This window comes from Orbicella franksi, chromosome 9 (assembly GCF_964199315.1).
Source record: "Orbicella franksi chromosome 9, jaOrbFran1.1, whole genome shotgun sequence".
Taxonomy (NCBI): Eukaryota; Metazoa; Cnidaria; class Anthozoa; order Scleractinia; family Merulinidae; genus Orbicella; species Orbicella franksi.
In genome coordinates this window covers 4,472,301-4,488,664 of record NC_138153.1, presented here as the reverse complement: position 1 = coordinate 4,488,664, position 16,364 = coordinate 4,472,301, and the positions used below count along the sequence as shown (strand labels likewise).

General features: G+C 41.1%; 1 protein-coding gene across 8 annotated transcripts in view; it reads left to right on the top strand.

Annotated features, from left to right (window-relative positions):
• The first annotated feature begins 4,784 nt into the window (after positions 1 to 4,784).
• Positions 4,785 to 16,364, top strand: part of LOC145498424 (uncharacterized) — an 11,795-nt gene continuing 215 nt past the window's right edge. The window contains exons 1-4 of one of the 8 annotated variants that reach the window (XR_014050862.1): positions 4,785 to 4,872; positions 5,841 to 6,907; positions 7,149 to 10,319; positions 11,269 to 11,341. Coding sequence is in view for 5 of the 8 variants with exons in the window: in XM_081478351.1 (XP_081334477.1) it covers positions 11,332 to 12,358; positions 13,184 to 14,538 (2,382 nt within the window). In the remaining 3 variants the exon portion in view is untranslated. Of the gene's footprint in view, positions 4,934 to 5,259; positions 5,323 to 5,840; positions 6,908 to 7,148; positions 10,320 to 11,268; positions 12,359 to 13,183 lie in introns of those variants that run through there. The other 7 variants (XR_014050863.1, XR_014050861.1, XM_081478351.1 and 4 more) reach the window with 7 other exon arrangements.

The window sequence follows — 16,364 nt, the reverse complement described above, 5'->3', positions numbered from 1 at the left end:
TGAAGAACGCTTAAGTATTACAGAGTGGATTGCATAATTCCCAGGGGTCACGGAAAGACGTGACACCCAAAGGCAAAGAAAGTTCTAGTCGCTACATGTGTCACTATAATAGAGAACAGAATCATAAGCAGATTACATAAAAATGATGTTCCTTACGACTTGCCATGATCTCCTTTGATTATGTAAGACTCGCGGTCTACGAAATGTTTAGTGCTTATTTTTGTTCTTGCATACGCGCGAGGACAGAAACCATAGTTAAAGACGCATGTGGTTTATAATCGGTAAATTGCAATCTGTACAAGCTCTTTGGCGCTTAAAAGCGAAATAATTTCGTGTCAACCAGCTGCATTACGTTGCCAAAGAAATTGCAAGGTTTTGTAAGGCCAGCATGGTTCTAAACTGAGATGCTAGTTTATCACCGACTTCACCTCCACCAATAGCACAACTGCCACCATCGTAATCAAGATCATAAGCTGACCATGAATAGATCAATAGTCACTATAACCAACATCATCATCATCATCATCATTATCATCACAGCTAACACCGCAGTGGTATGTCAAAGTACTTAACCGTCATTTTGAATCTAGAGAGAATGCCAGAGAAAACTCCTTTTAGTAATCTCTGCCTTATCCCGATCACCATACACCACAACTTTCGCATCCACCACGGCACAGTTGCAATACTCTATAAACCCTGGTGGTCACTCTTAGAATGGAAAATCGATGATCTTTACTATACCCATTCATTGAAACAAATGTAGGTTTGCACTAAGGTTAATTGCTAAGGTTATTTTCACTAAGGTTATTTGAAATCGTTCTTTAGTTCAAAAGAACCAAACCACCTCCATTGCACACTTGGATGTTCTTATGTTGTCTCAAAGAAATACAAAAAATGTATTTTGTTTTAATGTTTTATTTTGTTATTTTTGTTTTATTTTCAGAGATAATCAAGCAGATCCACTCATGATGGAAGACGGAATTAAAGTTTGGGATTACAGAAAACTGAAAATCCAAAAACAAACTTGGACGTGTTACTTTGGAACAGTCTATTTAGCACATTGTGATGAACCGGAGGAGACCAATCCAGTTGTGATGAAAATAATGCACCAAGCACTGGCCGCGGGTGATGTTGTCAGAAAACTGTTCATGAAGGAAGCCAAGCTATTAACTGGACTTCATCATGAAAATATCGCCCAAATGTATGGGATTTGCATGAATGCCCTTACTATCGTAATGGAACACGCGGTTTTCGATTTCAGTCCTTTCAGGGATTTCAGAAGAGACATCAAGGTTAACACCCTAGATATGTTCCTGTCAGAGATTGCGCAATTTCCCAAAACCGCAGAGAATGGATTTGATTATCTGATTCCACAGATTGCAGTTGATGTTTCCAATGGACTTTTACACCTGCATGAAAATGAAATCGCGCACTTACTGTGACTCGAAGCCTATGAACATTTTGATTTCCAATCAGCATTATTCTACCCTTCAAGACAGGCAGCAGATCAAAGGGATCAAGGCGGTTAGATCAGTGGTGCGGTGCAAGCTGGCGGATTTCGGTGAAAGTCGTTCACAATAGCTAAAGACCACCGGACTAAATGATCCCGGAACTAACCAGGCACTCAGAGGAACAATTTATTCCTTTCATGGCACCAGAGATCTTGTTACCAGAAGCAATGGCGCCAGGGAAAAAGCTGTCGCTGGATGATCTAAAGAAAGTTGATATCTGAGCACTTGGACTTGTATTCTACTGTCTCATAAATCCTGGCTATTCATGCCCTTACGAGCGGGACGATTATCAATACCCCATTGACATTATGAACTTGCAACGACAACGACAACGTCCCTTCTGTGATCCAGAATACCACTTGAAACAATCGACAGTCAGGGTACGTGTACGAGATGTTAACCGCGGATGTACCAACCATGACCCCATTGAAAGACCGAGAGCTTCTGAAGTCGTCAACGCTTTATGTTCTCCAAGGCCAGCCCAGTTTCAAAAAGCGGTCACAGCAGACACACAGTGGTACTCGGGCGACGAAGGTAATAAAGAGCTCCAGAGCTTACTCGAGGATTTAAAGTACATTGCTGTGGGTAATGTGAACATGTCTCGCGACACAAAAAGTCAGGATATCTCGTTGTCATTCGTCGACAAGTACAGAAGAACGAAGTGGGAGATCAGATTTCCTGCCAAATTTCCTGTCGTAGGAGTACCTCTGCTTGAAAATCCAGGGACTGGCCAAGAAAAAAAACAAAGGCGGAGAAGCAGCGAAAAAGCGAGCAAGGCGGTGAAGAACATGGTTTCTTATGTACAGGAAGGCAGTTCGCTTAGTGAAGCTCCACCCAATAGTCCCAGGGAACTCGACTTTATCCAATAGAACCTTTTTCCTAGCTTCAACGCTTAGGTTATTGCAAAATATTTGAAGGAAGTAAAGCCATGAATTAATCTATCGATTTCAGTTTTTTTCAGTTTCCGGACAGTGCCTTTATTGCTTAAATGCTGTAACCAGAGTTGGAAATTTGCTACCATTAATAACGAGAAACTAGTAGAGTGCATGAAGATTTGAAATAAGTGCTTAAATTATGATATTAATTAAATGCTACAAGAAACTGTTGCCTATACATCATAGCTAAGGTAGACTCTGTGAAGCATTTCGATCCGAGAAATAAAGGTCAATAAAGTTAACGAAATAATACATGGCGCTATGTTCTTAGTTTCAGTATAATTTTTCTGCCCTTTGGAGAGCCAAATTGATTCTTCCTCGTTTAACTAAAAGGCGACGCTTAAGAATAATCTCCTCTACTGGAAAGAGCAGGATATACCTGCGACCAGGACATAATGGAAAAATAAGGAACTGAACCATTACAAGTTCCCGTAAGTCTCCTAGCTCCGAAGTAAATGTCTGGAAGATTTATAGACAACTACAATATACCTGCTTGCGCTCAACCAGCTTGCCCTTGTAAAAGAAATCTATACCCAGAATTTTTCCTTCAAACCTAATCAAACACATGTTCAACCAAATGACGAAACATTTCGAAATTAATAAACGGGACAACGAGAATGCGTTGATCCTTACTCTCATAATTATGTTTTACGAGAGGTGTAAAGCTGTTTCTCATCAGTGCATCCTTGCCATATGTTGCAATTCTCCTGCAACCTAACAAAAATATCGATGCGTATAAGATCAGGCTTGCTTAAGATGGTCAGATGACGGACGTCATCAAAAGTTTCTTTATCGGTTTCATTTATGACTGGTCGAGTCTTGTGACAAGCAGCCGCAATCGTTAGCTACTGAGCGAACAGCCACGACTGTTAACTATTTCATAGTGCGTATTCTAACGAGCTGACACCCGTGTAGGGGTACATGGATGTTGCATTTCGATTATGGTCAACATTCAAGATGAGGAAACCTTTATTTAATTCTTAGTTTCTTACGTTTACGGTAAGCTAAGCAATCAAACGTTCTTTAACTTGCAATTTCAATAAACAGAAACATAGCCTACAATATAAGCCACGAGGTAGTGAACAGAAAGACTAGTATAAGGTGGGCTCCTCTTCTCTAGACTATTCAAATTTCCTAGCCAATCAATAAGAAAATAAGGTTATGGTGCCAGCCACCATGATGACCGAGCTGTAATCAGCGCATCATTGCATGGCCATCGTACGAAACTGCACGGCGACTATACGATTCAAAGATTGATTATTTGTAGGTCTAATTAATTATATATGGGTACATTTTATGAAGCTGATTGTTTCTTAAAGCTGCAGTCAAAATCTTTATATTTCATAAGCTATGAATTCAGTAGATAGTGTCACGCCAGACAAATTAATACAAATAGATTTACGGTCAGTACAAGCCTTGCTCGCTACTAAAGTTGACTAGGTTATTTATACACAGCGATCCAAGATATAAATCTGACATATATTGGTGTCCTCAGTATCTTATTTGAAAAGTATTTAGTTCAGCACAATGCAATGAACGTTCAGGCACTCTAAATCAGCTGCCATGTTGGGACACGTCCGCAGAAAATCATGTCTTTCTCCCTTCGTTGTGAAAGCGAAAAATCCACCAGACCCTTGTCTGTTCATGTCCACGGCTATAGCCTTGTCATTTGCTGGTCTTGAAGTGCAGAGCTTTCCTGTAGCAGGATCGAAGAACAAGTTTTCTTTGTTGGTCATGTTCTCCATCTTTGTTCCGCCTTGTGGAATCGTGTACGGTGATAATTATTAAGTCAACGTTTCGTCGGTTTCGAAGCTAACCTCCCTTAAAGCCTGTGAATGCTCGTCGTGAGTTTCTGATAACTTGGCAAACTGAACAACTCGCTCCTCCACCGACGGAAAATTCTGGTTCACTCAGAAAGTAAACAACAAGCATTGAACCGTCAAACCGAGTTGGTGTAACACTTCTACTTTTCCCATGATTTGAATGTTGTTACTGCTCCGGAGTTCTCGGAAAAGTCGGAACAAACTGTCAATGTTCTTGCTCCGCCCTTTGACCATGATCCAAGGATTAATTACAAATTCTCGCAAACTGGCGAGTTGTTTTCGTGACGTGTACGACAGGTCACGCTTCCAATCAATTTTAATCCGGCCAGCAAATCACAAATCTACACGTACTGCCTTTAAATATATCATTGTTTACCCAGTGTGAGGCGTTCTAGGAAGTTCCAGCTCGCAGCTTTGAAACCAGTCGTCAGTCGTAGTCAATCATTCATCAAGGGAAAACGAAAGTTTGGAATAGAAAACATACTTTCCTGATCGCTGCACATGCGATGAAAACCGGACGAATATAAGTCTTATAAGTGTGATATCACTGCTTTGAAACCGAAGACAAACGAGAGGTGTGCTTTTGCTATCAACTGATCAGTGGTACGTAAATATAGACTCCATTTCACGACGCCATTTTGTTTCGATGTGTGCACTGAATACGGTGCGTTGGCTGATAACCTGAGTGCTTTTAATCTGTTTTACTGGAAGAAATTGTAGCAGAATTGATGTTTAGTAAGGCAAATTAGTTTTACTTGTAGATTGCATGGGTCACTATAATAGAGAACAGAATCATAAGCAGATTTGATAAAAATGATGTTCCTTACGGATTACCATGATCTCCTTTAATGATCTTTAATTTTGTAAGACTCAAGGTCTACGAGATGTTTATTGCTTTGTTTTTTGTTCTTGCCAGAAACCATAATTAAAGAAGCGAGTGCTTTATAATCGGTAAATTACAATCAGTATCTGTACAAGTTCTGCGGCACTTGAAAGCGAAATAATTTCATGACAACCAGCTGCATTACATTGTCAAAGAAATTGTAAGATTTTGTAAGTTTATTACAGACTTCATCTCCACTAATACCACAACTGCCACCATCGCAACCACCATCATAAACTGACCATTACTAAATCAATAGTCCATATAGCCAATATCATCACCATCATCACAGCCAGCACCACAGTAGTGTGTCAAAGTACTCATTCATCATTTAGAGTTTAGAATGTGTGATAGAGAATCTCCTTTTAGTAATTATCAACACTAGCAGCTTATTACTATCTTGATGACCATACCACAACTCTCGCCACCACGGCACCGTTGGAATACTAGACAAACCGGTAATCACTCCTGTAAAGGAACCATTCATCGAAACGGATTGCCAGTTACAAATGTAGGTTTGCACTAAGGTTATTTGCTAAGGTTATTTGCACTAAGGTTCTTTCTCATCTGATGAAGTCGTTCTTTAGTTCAAAAGAACCAAACCACCTCCATTGCACACTTGGGTATTCTTATGGCGTCTCAAAAAAAGACCAAAAAAATATATGTTGTTTTAACGGTTTATTTTCAGAGAGAATTAAGCAGATCCACTCAGAATGGAAGACGGAATTAAAGTTTGGGATTACAGAAAACTGAAAATCCAAAAACAACTTGGACGTGGTACTTTTGGAACAGTCTATTTAGCACATTGTGATGAACCCGAGGTGACCAACCCAGTTGTGATGAAAGTGATGCACCAGTCACTGGCCGCGGGTGATGTTGCTAGAAAACTGTTCATGAAGGAAGCCAAGTTATTAACTGGACTTCATCATGAAAATATCGTCCGAATGTATGGTATTTGCATGAATCCCCTTACTATCGTAATGGAATACGTGGTTTTCGATTTCAGTCCTTTCAGGCACTTCAGAAGAGACATCAAGGTTAACACCCTAGATATGTTTCTGTCAGAGATTGCCCAAATGTCCAAAATTGAGGACAATGGATTTGATCATCTGATACCAAAGATTGCAGTTGATGTTGCCAAAGGACTTTTACATCTGCATGAAAATGAAATCGCGCACCGTGACTTGAAGCCTATGAACATTCTGATTTCCAATCAGCATTATTCCGCTCTTCAGGACAGGCAGCAGATCAAAGGGATCAAGGCGGTTAGACCAGTGGTGTGCAAGCTGGCGGATTTTGGTGAGAGTCGTTCACAATTACTGCAGACCACCGGACTGAACGATCCCGGAACTAACCAGGTATTCAGAGGAACAATTGCTTTCATGGCACCAGAGATCTTGTTACCAGAAGCAATGGTGCCAGGGAGAAAGCTGTCACTGGATGATCTAAAGAAAGTTGATATCTGGGCACTTGGACTTGTATTCTACTGTCTCATAAACCCTAGCGATTCATGCCCTTACGAGCGGGATGGCTATCAACACCCGACTGACATTATGAACTTGCAACGACAACGAAAACGCCCCTCGTCTGATCCAGAATACCAGTCCAAGCAGTCGACAGTCTGGGTACGTGTACGAGACGTTTACCATGCATGTACCAACCATAATCCAGTTGAAAGACCAAAAGCTTCTGAAGTCGCCAACACTTTGTCGTCTTCTCGCTACCCTGGTAACCGAGGCCGCATTGGGATGACAAGTAAGTTTGATCTCAGCTTCCTATTCATTCAACTAAAACCGAGAGAAATTACCAGGTCGTAAATAAAACAATGTGATTGCATATAAAAGAACAAAACTGATACTTTAAAAAATTGATTACTTAAAATGGCACACCAGTACTCCTACAGATTAGAACATTCCTGGTTTTGGGTTTTCACCCGGAAGAACTAGCTTTGTAAAATGAGCAGTAGAGAGATAACATCGTCTTTTGTGTTCTACAGACGTAACGCCCCTCAGGGCGAGTCCTCCATGTGACAACCACGCTGCTCTCCAGTGGTATGCTAGTGACCAAGGGGAAGCGGATCTTAGATACATATTCAACAAGTTGAAGGCAATCGCTGACAGTGAAGTACAAATGAGTCGTAAAAAAGAAACTCAAAATCTCTCCATGAGCTTCCAGCGTAATGGACAACAATGGCAAGTCAGTTTTCCTGCAGATTTTCCAAGCACCAATGCAAGCGTGTTTACCAACGGTGAGGTCTATGCAGTGGCTGGCGGTGACACTGTGAGAAGTGCTGTCCGTGCGATAATATCAAAAATAAAGCATACACCTGCTGTAGGAATTCATGGCAACTCTGCAGATCAGTGGTATGGTGGTGAACAGGGGGAGGCGATCCTCAGATACGTCTTCAACGAGTTGACGAACATAGCTGACAGTGAGGTCAAAATGAGTCGCAAAACGGACACCCAAGATCTCACGCTGAGTTTGGAGCGTTCTGGGCATCATTGGCAAGTGAAATTTCCTTCTAATTTTCCAAGATCTGATGCAAGTTTGTTTATCAACCGAGAATTCATCGCAGTGGTTGGCGGTGACACTGTGGAAACTGCAGTTAGAGCGATAATACATCGTATTTCATCTCTGGATCCGTCTTTCATAAATCGCGGCAATCCTACATGTCAGCAACCAGCTGTTCAGTGGTACGCAGGAGAGAACGGCGAAGCCACTCTCAAATATGTTTTCAACGAATTGTCGAAAATCGCTCATGGTAATGTGCAAATGAGCCGCAGAACAGACACTCAAGATATTACGATGTGCTTTTGCCGTCAAGGACAAGAGTGGCAAGTGACATTTCCTTCCAATTTTCCAAGTTCTGAAGCAAGTCTGTCCATCAATAAGCGAGTGTGTACAACGATTGGAGGTGACAATGTTGAACATGCTGTCTGCGCGACAATAAATTACATAACATCAACGGATCAACCACCACGACCAGTTTTTGTGCGCCGAATGCAGCCAGTATGCAGCATAACTTAACATCAAGGACACCCGTTTCATGCAGCCTTGTGCTTCCTGCACATGGTGAAAGCCCAGATATACATTTAACTGATGTAAAATTACCATGATGGACAGTCGTTTTAGTAAATATATAGTAGCTTATAGTTTATGGTCGATAAGGAAGTGAGTGTTTTTATCAGTGTTAGACCAACCATTTTATCGCACAGGCATACACCAATTTAGCATTCTAATACGGAACAGCTTTGGTCCGTTATCACGAGGAAATTGTCCGGAGAAAGTCTTGGTTAGAATTATAAACATGGGAGAATTTGTCCCGAGGAACAAATGGACTTATTCACCAACATAATTTCCTACGTCGTTTTGTTTACTTGTGCGTTATCTGTCCATCGGTCACAAAATTGTTTGAAAATTTCCCTAAATCCGTATTTATATCGAGTTAACTTCATGTCACCCATATGTGATCAACAGGATATTAAATAAATAAGAGAACATCATATCATGTTTGTGATTTCCGCCACATGCGGGGCGAAATCCAAACGGGTCAAAAGAGTGCCCAAATTGAATGTTCTGGGGTTGTCTCTGGGGCCGAGGCAAATGTCCGGAGCCCGGGAAAGAATAAAATTGAAAGAACTTCACACCCAGGATTAATTAGACGTGTGCATATGCCGGCTATTCCCTGGTTGGGATGGGCACTATATATATATATGCACTACTGGGGTTACCTCGTTGAAACCCGGATCGAGCAGCAAGCCGGAAAGATATGCAGTCAACTCCCGATAATTGGAACCTTCAAAGACTTCAGCAGAAATTGGAGAGGGTTCGAGTTATTGGAGTTAAGAAGAAATGACCGGAAAAATGAAAAAAAAAAGGTGCTTAGGTATTTCTTCCTATTTGATTTTAGAGAAGTCGAGGGAAAATTGAACTATACAATTCTAAATTATTGTATAACTTGAAGAGGGTTCGAGTTATCGGGTGTTAAGAAGAAATGACCGGAAATATGGGAAAAAAAAGGCTGCTTAGGTATTTATTCCAATTTGATTTTAGAGAAGTCGAGTGAAAATTGAACTAAACAATTCTAAATTATTGTATAAGTCAGGACGTATAAACGAAACGAAAGAAAACAAAGCCATGCAAACAGCAAGAGAAGTCCAGGTACTGCGAACTTTGCAGTTTTCAAAGATAGCAACGTCGGGCTGCTACTACAGAATTAATGCGGTTTACTTTTTCGAAAAATAGTTTCAATGTTTTGGACTACAGAACTGATTGTTTTGAGTTTTCACGTATTGACAAACATGGTTCGAGTCACTGAAGGCAAAACTATACAGAAAATGACCTGAAGGCAAACGAAAATTGCTTCGAGTTAACTGGAACCGAGGGTAAAATTACAGCAAATGCATGACCGAAATCCGAGGGAAATCGATTTTGGTTCGATTTATAATTAGCGCGAGGTTCGAGTTAGCGAGGGTGCCAGTTATTGGGAGTCGAAGTTACAAAATGCAAAGTCAATTCTTGGAGCTGAACTTTGAAACGACAATGTCCTTTAGTGCAAGTGAACCTGTCAACGTTGATTAGATCAAGGAAATGTTTTGGCTTCTTTTCATTCTTTGATTAATTCGTTCACAGTTCCAAGAAAAGTCGGAACATATTGTCATGGAACTTGATCAATTGCTCCGCCCTCTGGTATCAGCCCGATAACAAATAACAATGAAATTAAGCATTCTTGGAAAATTGCGTTACATTATTGTGGTGTTATTGTTAAGCTTGAGATATCCGTATTCCTAGAAATGCAAGAGTTCTGCAGCTGTCATTCTTGTACCTTGTCAATAGGATTTCAATTATTTTGAAGCTTGAAATCGGTAAAACCCAATAGATGTTATAAGACCCGGAGGAAATACAAGGTATTTTCTGATGAATTCTGAGAACTTCCAAGGTTAGGTCAGTGTTAGTTTACAACTGAACGCTTTCATAATTAGCTATAATTCGGTTGTTATTGTTTTTTTGTTTTATATGCCATAGCCATCGACAATATCTTGACAAAATGACGTCCGCTTTCTAGCTTGCCTCGACGAGACTGAGAAGCGACGCAAGCATTGACGTGGAAACAGAGCCACTAAACGCAAACAACTGAATCCGTCATCATCACACCAACCGCTCGTAGGTAAGGTCGCTTAGAAATAACTGTCCGTCTTTTACTACTGATATTATAAGCTTAATATTCCACGATCGAAGCTAGCAAGTACTTTAGGTATACCGTTCTCCGCCGGATATATCGTGTTTAGGGTTGCTAATGAAGATCTTCCGCAATTGAAGGACTCTTCCGACTTTCATTTCGGTTGTGCAAGGCATTTTCCCGGGTAGTTCTAATATTTATTGACATACGCATATTTATTCTCTTAAGCTCTTAAATTCTCAGTAATACCTACCCGTTCTTCAGAAACGCAGCGTACTTATTGTGGTCACCCTCGGTACAGAAGCCATAAATTATGAACTAGAGAAAATTGAATATTTGGTGACTGACATCTGACGCGCTGCATAATTTTCTTGTGAAATCCCGGCCAAAGAGATAACTCAAACTACAATAACGAAATAGAAAGGTCGCTGAAGCTAGCTGTACGTGTCGAATGAAGAACTCGTAATAAAATTATCGTAATAAACTGGGACGTGGGTAATTTTATTTTGAGGTGAGCTGTGGACAAATGACGCCGATTCATTGAACGAAGGAGAACGAAAGAGTTGTCTGTTATCGTTGGTCGCTATTTCAAATCCGGTTTAAAGGAGGTTTTTTTTTCTTCTCTTTGCATAGGACGTATGGGCAGCAGTTGAATGTACTTTTTCCATAACTCCACCGCAATTGTAAATCGATCGGCGGGGGGACTGCGCCATACATGATTTGGAAATTTATCTCTGAGCCGGAACAAAAATATACTCTACCAAATAGTACATTATTAGCGACTGAGGAAACCTGTGTAAGCAAATTGATTTCTTTTTGTGAAATTCGTTGAGTAAGTTGTCTCCGCCGTGTTCGGCGAATGACGAGTCAAATTCCATAAAAAGTATACCTCAGGTAACAGTGCGTTAAACTATCTACGTTCCTTCATTTTTTGCAGGTAAATCAATATTTGACGAATAGGGCTATTAGGTGTCAACCGAAACAAGCTGGCTCACCCAAGATGGATGGTGAAATCAATGTATTAGACTATAGAAAACTGAATGTCCAGAAACAACTTGGACGTGGTACTTTTGGAACAGTTTATTTAGCACATTGTGATGAACCCGAGGTGACCAACCCAGTTGTGATGAAAGTGATGCACCAATCAGTGTCCAGGGGTGATGCGGCAAGAAAGCTATTCATGAAGGAAGCCACGTTACTGGCTGAGCTTCATCACGAAAATATCGTTCGAATGCACGGTATTTGCATGAATCCACTTGCTATTGTACTGGAATACGTGGTTTTTGATTTCGCGCCTCTCAGCAGAAACGTTAAAGTTAATACCTTGGATAAAGGTTTGTCGGAGATCGCACCATTGACCAAATCTGAAGATTGTGGATTCGATCACCTGATTCCGGTGATTGCAAATGAAGTCACGAAAGGACTGTCCCACCTTCACTATCTTGAGGTTGCTCACCGTGATCTCAAACCTGCAAACATTCTGATTTCCAATCAGCACTATTGCGCTCTTCAAGACAGGCAGCAGATCAAAAGGATCAAGGCAGTTAGACCAGTGGTATGCAAGCTGGCTGACTTTGGTGAAAGCCGTTCACAATTGCTGCAAACCAACGGATTGAATGATCCCAACACCAAAGACATATTCAGAGGAACAATTCCTTTCATGGCACCGGAAATCTTACTTCCAGAACGAACGTTGCAGGGAAGAAAACTGTCACTGGAAGATTTAAAGAAAGTGGATATCTGGGCACTCGGACTTGTATTTTACTGCCTCATAAATCCTGATGTCTCTTACCCATACGAACTAGAAGCCTCTGATCTCCAAGAAATTATTATGATGTTACGACAAAGGAAACGGCCAGCCTCTAATCCAGAGTATCGGATCAAGCAAGAAACAGTTTGGTCACGTGTAAAAGAAGCTTTTGAATCCTGTGCTAACTACGATTCCAGCAAAAGGCCCAAAGCGTGTGACGTCTTCGCTGTTTTAAATCCTAGTCGTGTGCCAGGAAGAAACGACACTTCCATGACAAGTAAGTTAGTTTTCTCAGTGTCAAAAGATTTCTACTTTACATAAATATTGTGCAATGAACTGAAAGAGCAATTCGCTGAAATAGGTTCTCCTTGAGCGTCCATCAAAATTCAGACCGCTAAGGGAACCAATCAGAATGCTAAGGGAACCAGTTCGACAATATAATAAGTACTTCTTATGCAACCCTTTCGAGTGGTTTACCATGGACAAGGAATATCCCACTAGTCACCTTAAAGCGATCGTGTATACCAAGAAAATACAAATGATCATGACAATTGGGATATTCCATAGTGTACAACTTGAAAGTGTTTATATACCATGTACGTAAAAATCTTATACCATGCCATAGAAATTAAAATGGCCAGCGCAATCAATGCAGGGCAAACTGGGAGCTTCTGGTGTAGTTTCATCGAGTATACAACGACTTTCCTGCATTCTGGTTGGCTGTATTTTCTAGGGCATGGCATAAAGTATGATGGCACACTCATCCTCTTTGCTCCTATGAGTGGAGCATTTATATGGGCTGCAGGCATGACTGACTGATGATTCCCTATATAAGGGATACCTTGATGCGTAAAACATCGACTGTGCCTTGACACCCCAAGTGATACCATAGCCTCCAATTTGCCCCCTTAAGAGGGACGACAAACATTTTTCCCCTTCCACATGGAAAATCCCCCCCCCCCCCGAAACTTTCCGCTGACAAGTGGTCTTTAGTATTTCATTTTTCTGGTCTTAACTTTAAGTATCTTTTCTGTCATTTTATGCTTTTGCGTGTTACCCAAAAGCTTACCCACCGAAACCTAACTGACTTTTGTATTTATAGATGAAATGCCTCTTAGACATCGATCGGCGGCAAAACGTCGGACAGGGCCAACCGTTCAGCCTTTGCCACCGATACTGCGTGGGAATCCTGCACGCGTAGCAGCAGATCAGTGGTACGCTGGTACACAGGGTGAACAGGCTCTCAAATACATATTTGCCAAGTTCACAAGCATAGCTGACACTGAGGTAAAAATGAGTCGCAGAACAGACATTCAAGACGTCACATTGAGCTTCGAGGCTCACGGGCAACTCTGGCATGTCACGTTTCCCAGCAACTTTCCAAGATCCAATGCAAGCCTGACCACAAATGGAGAAAACTGCACAATAATTGGAGGTGACACCGTAGAAACCGCTGTTGAAGCATTACTAAATCGCATATCATCCGTTCAGCCACGAGGTGATCAGATGAGCGGCAATCCTGCACATGTAGCTGCAGACCAGTGGTATGCTGGTGAGCAAGGAGAGGCGGCTCTGAAATTCGTTTTGAACAAGTTTACAAACATTGCTGACAGTGCAAGGGTAAAAATGAGTCGGACAACACACACACAAAATGTCACGTTGACCTTCGAGCGCCACGGGCAAGAGTGGCAAGTTGCATTTGCCAACAATTTTCCAAGAACCAGGGCAAGTCTGACCTGTTTGGGAGAATTGAACACAAGGATAGGAGGAGATACCATAGAAATTGCTGTTAACGCGATGATAGATCGCATTTCATCTCTCGATCAGCCATCAGGCCCACGCGCGTATGCTGCTCCTCAGGTTGCCTCTTATGATCAGTGGTACGTTGGCGAGCAAGGCGAAGCGGCACTGAAATACATTTTTGACCAGCTAAGGAGCATCGCTGACAGTGAGGTGAGAATAACTCGGAAATCAGACACCCAAGACCTGACGTTGAGCTTCCACTACGAAGGACAAGACTGGCAACTGGAATTTCCTTCCAACTTTCCGAGATCCGATGTGAGTTTGTCAACCAATGAAGAAGTGCGCGCGATGGTTGGCGGGAACACGGTGAAAACTCCAATCAATGCGATAATAGGTCACATCCGAGACAGCCGGCCCACACGCATGGCAGTCACTCAGTGGTACACTGGCAAGGAAGGAGAAATGGCTTTGAAGTACATTTTCGACGAGTTGAGAAACATCGCTGACGGCAACGCCGTGGACATGAGTCGCAAAACAGACACTCAGGATGTTACCTTGAGCTTTCAGCGTCATGGGCAAGACTGGCATGTGAAATTCCCTTTCAATTTTCCAAGATCTAGCGCAAGCTTATCTTATAACGGAACATTTCATGCAAGAGTTGGCGGTGACACCGTGAAAAAGGCTGTCAGTGCGATTGTAAATCGTATTTCATAACTAGATAACCTGCGAGCCCAGGTAATTCGCTTATCAAAAAGGCATCGAATTTGTTACATATTTCAGTGCGCTAAACAGGACAAACGTGAAACTGATTTTTGGATGCTATTTTGAAACTTGGCCTGTAAAAGCTATTTGCTATGACCTTCCCATATAAATCATTTGCAATTATTGGTAAATAGGGGGCTTAGAAGCGAAGTAGACCAAACGTCGGAACTGCAAACTGCTCTCGGATAAACAACAACAAAAATAACAATGATAGCAACAACAAAAACAGTGTCAAAGAACTCCCTCGAAGTGTTCGTAGCCAGTTAACTCACAAAATTGAAATTTTATAAAATATTTACCATGAAACTCAGAAAACCGAGAACACCAGAAATATTTATGTAATGTTATAATGTAGCAAGGAAAAAAGCCAAACATTAGGAGTGCTAAAACTAAGCCGCGAATACCAACGGTAATTAATGATTGGTCAGTACACAATTGGCCTGTCAGAACCAAATCAAAGTGTTTACGGTTTTTTTTGACTCGTACAGCAAAGAGGAACCAAAATTTCGTGTAGAATACTCTGCTTCTGCGCCTCTTTAGTAATTAATCTCATTCTCAACTTATTCCTGAACTAAATATTTCTGATTTTGGAAAGCCATCACAAACTACTACTGCAATACACTACTGAATTATACTATAAAATGTTTAAGGAAAGGCTCTCTCTTTGGTTGGTCAGTTCGAGTTCTCATTATAATATTAAATTATATTTCGATGCGTGTTATAATGCATACGGCCTATGTTACGAGTTTGAGGGCGCATAATTTCTGGAATATATATTTTACAAAGGTTGGTTTTTACTAGCGCATAAGCCGTAAGCACAAGCAACATAGGCAGATGCAGTAAGATGTTGATAATTAGCGTATTTTGTAAGAGATTTACTGACAAAAGGCGGTGCATGTTTTCATTACGCGACATAAGCAGAACGGTAGTGAGGACGCCCACAACACAAGCATAAGCACAAGGGGAACAAAAAATTTTGTTCTTCTTGTACCTGAGCTTATGTTTATGCCAAGTAAGAAAGCGCTGCTGTAAGCATAAGCATGGCGATCGTCTGCCATCTTGTTTTACATTATCGAGAAGGCATGGAACCGAAAATAAAGCAATTCTGCTCTCTATTCTGTTCATGTGTACGTGCTTCTGCTTCTGTTATGCGCGTCCTCTCACTACCGTGTGCTTGTGCTCATGCTTGTGTTGTGGGCGTTCTCACTATCATTATGCTTATGCTTGTGCTTATTTCATGGCCAAAACCAGGCTTAACAGCACCTACCTGCCTGTGCGTACGTTGCTCTGTATATGCTTACGGCTTCAGGGATCCGCCTTGAGCAATTTTGAGTAAAATAATAAATTGTAAACTTCCCATAACTTCTTTAAAATTCCCCCGTATTTCTGGACTACTGTAGCGATTGTCAAAGGTCCAAAGATTGTCAAAGATTACCAAGTTTCCTCTTCAATGCAAGTCCCATTTCGTTCTTGATCATTCTCCTGATCATTATTGTTAATTTGCTCTACTGTATTATGTCAACCATATTTGGGTACTTAATTTCTACGTTAATTTCCTTTTTCTCTTATTTTCTTTTTTAATTAAACTAGATAATACTGTTAAAGTAATAGTAGCTCGCCCGGAATCAGTAACTCTGCTAACTGCGAGCCACTAAGGCTCATAAATCTATTATATATTAATAAAATTTACTGTTACTGTTACTGTTGTCTTTGAACTAGAATTAATTTTGGTCCAAAAATTCACATTCTGGTTGTGAAGTGTAGAATATCATAGTAAC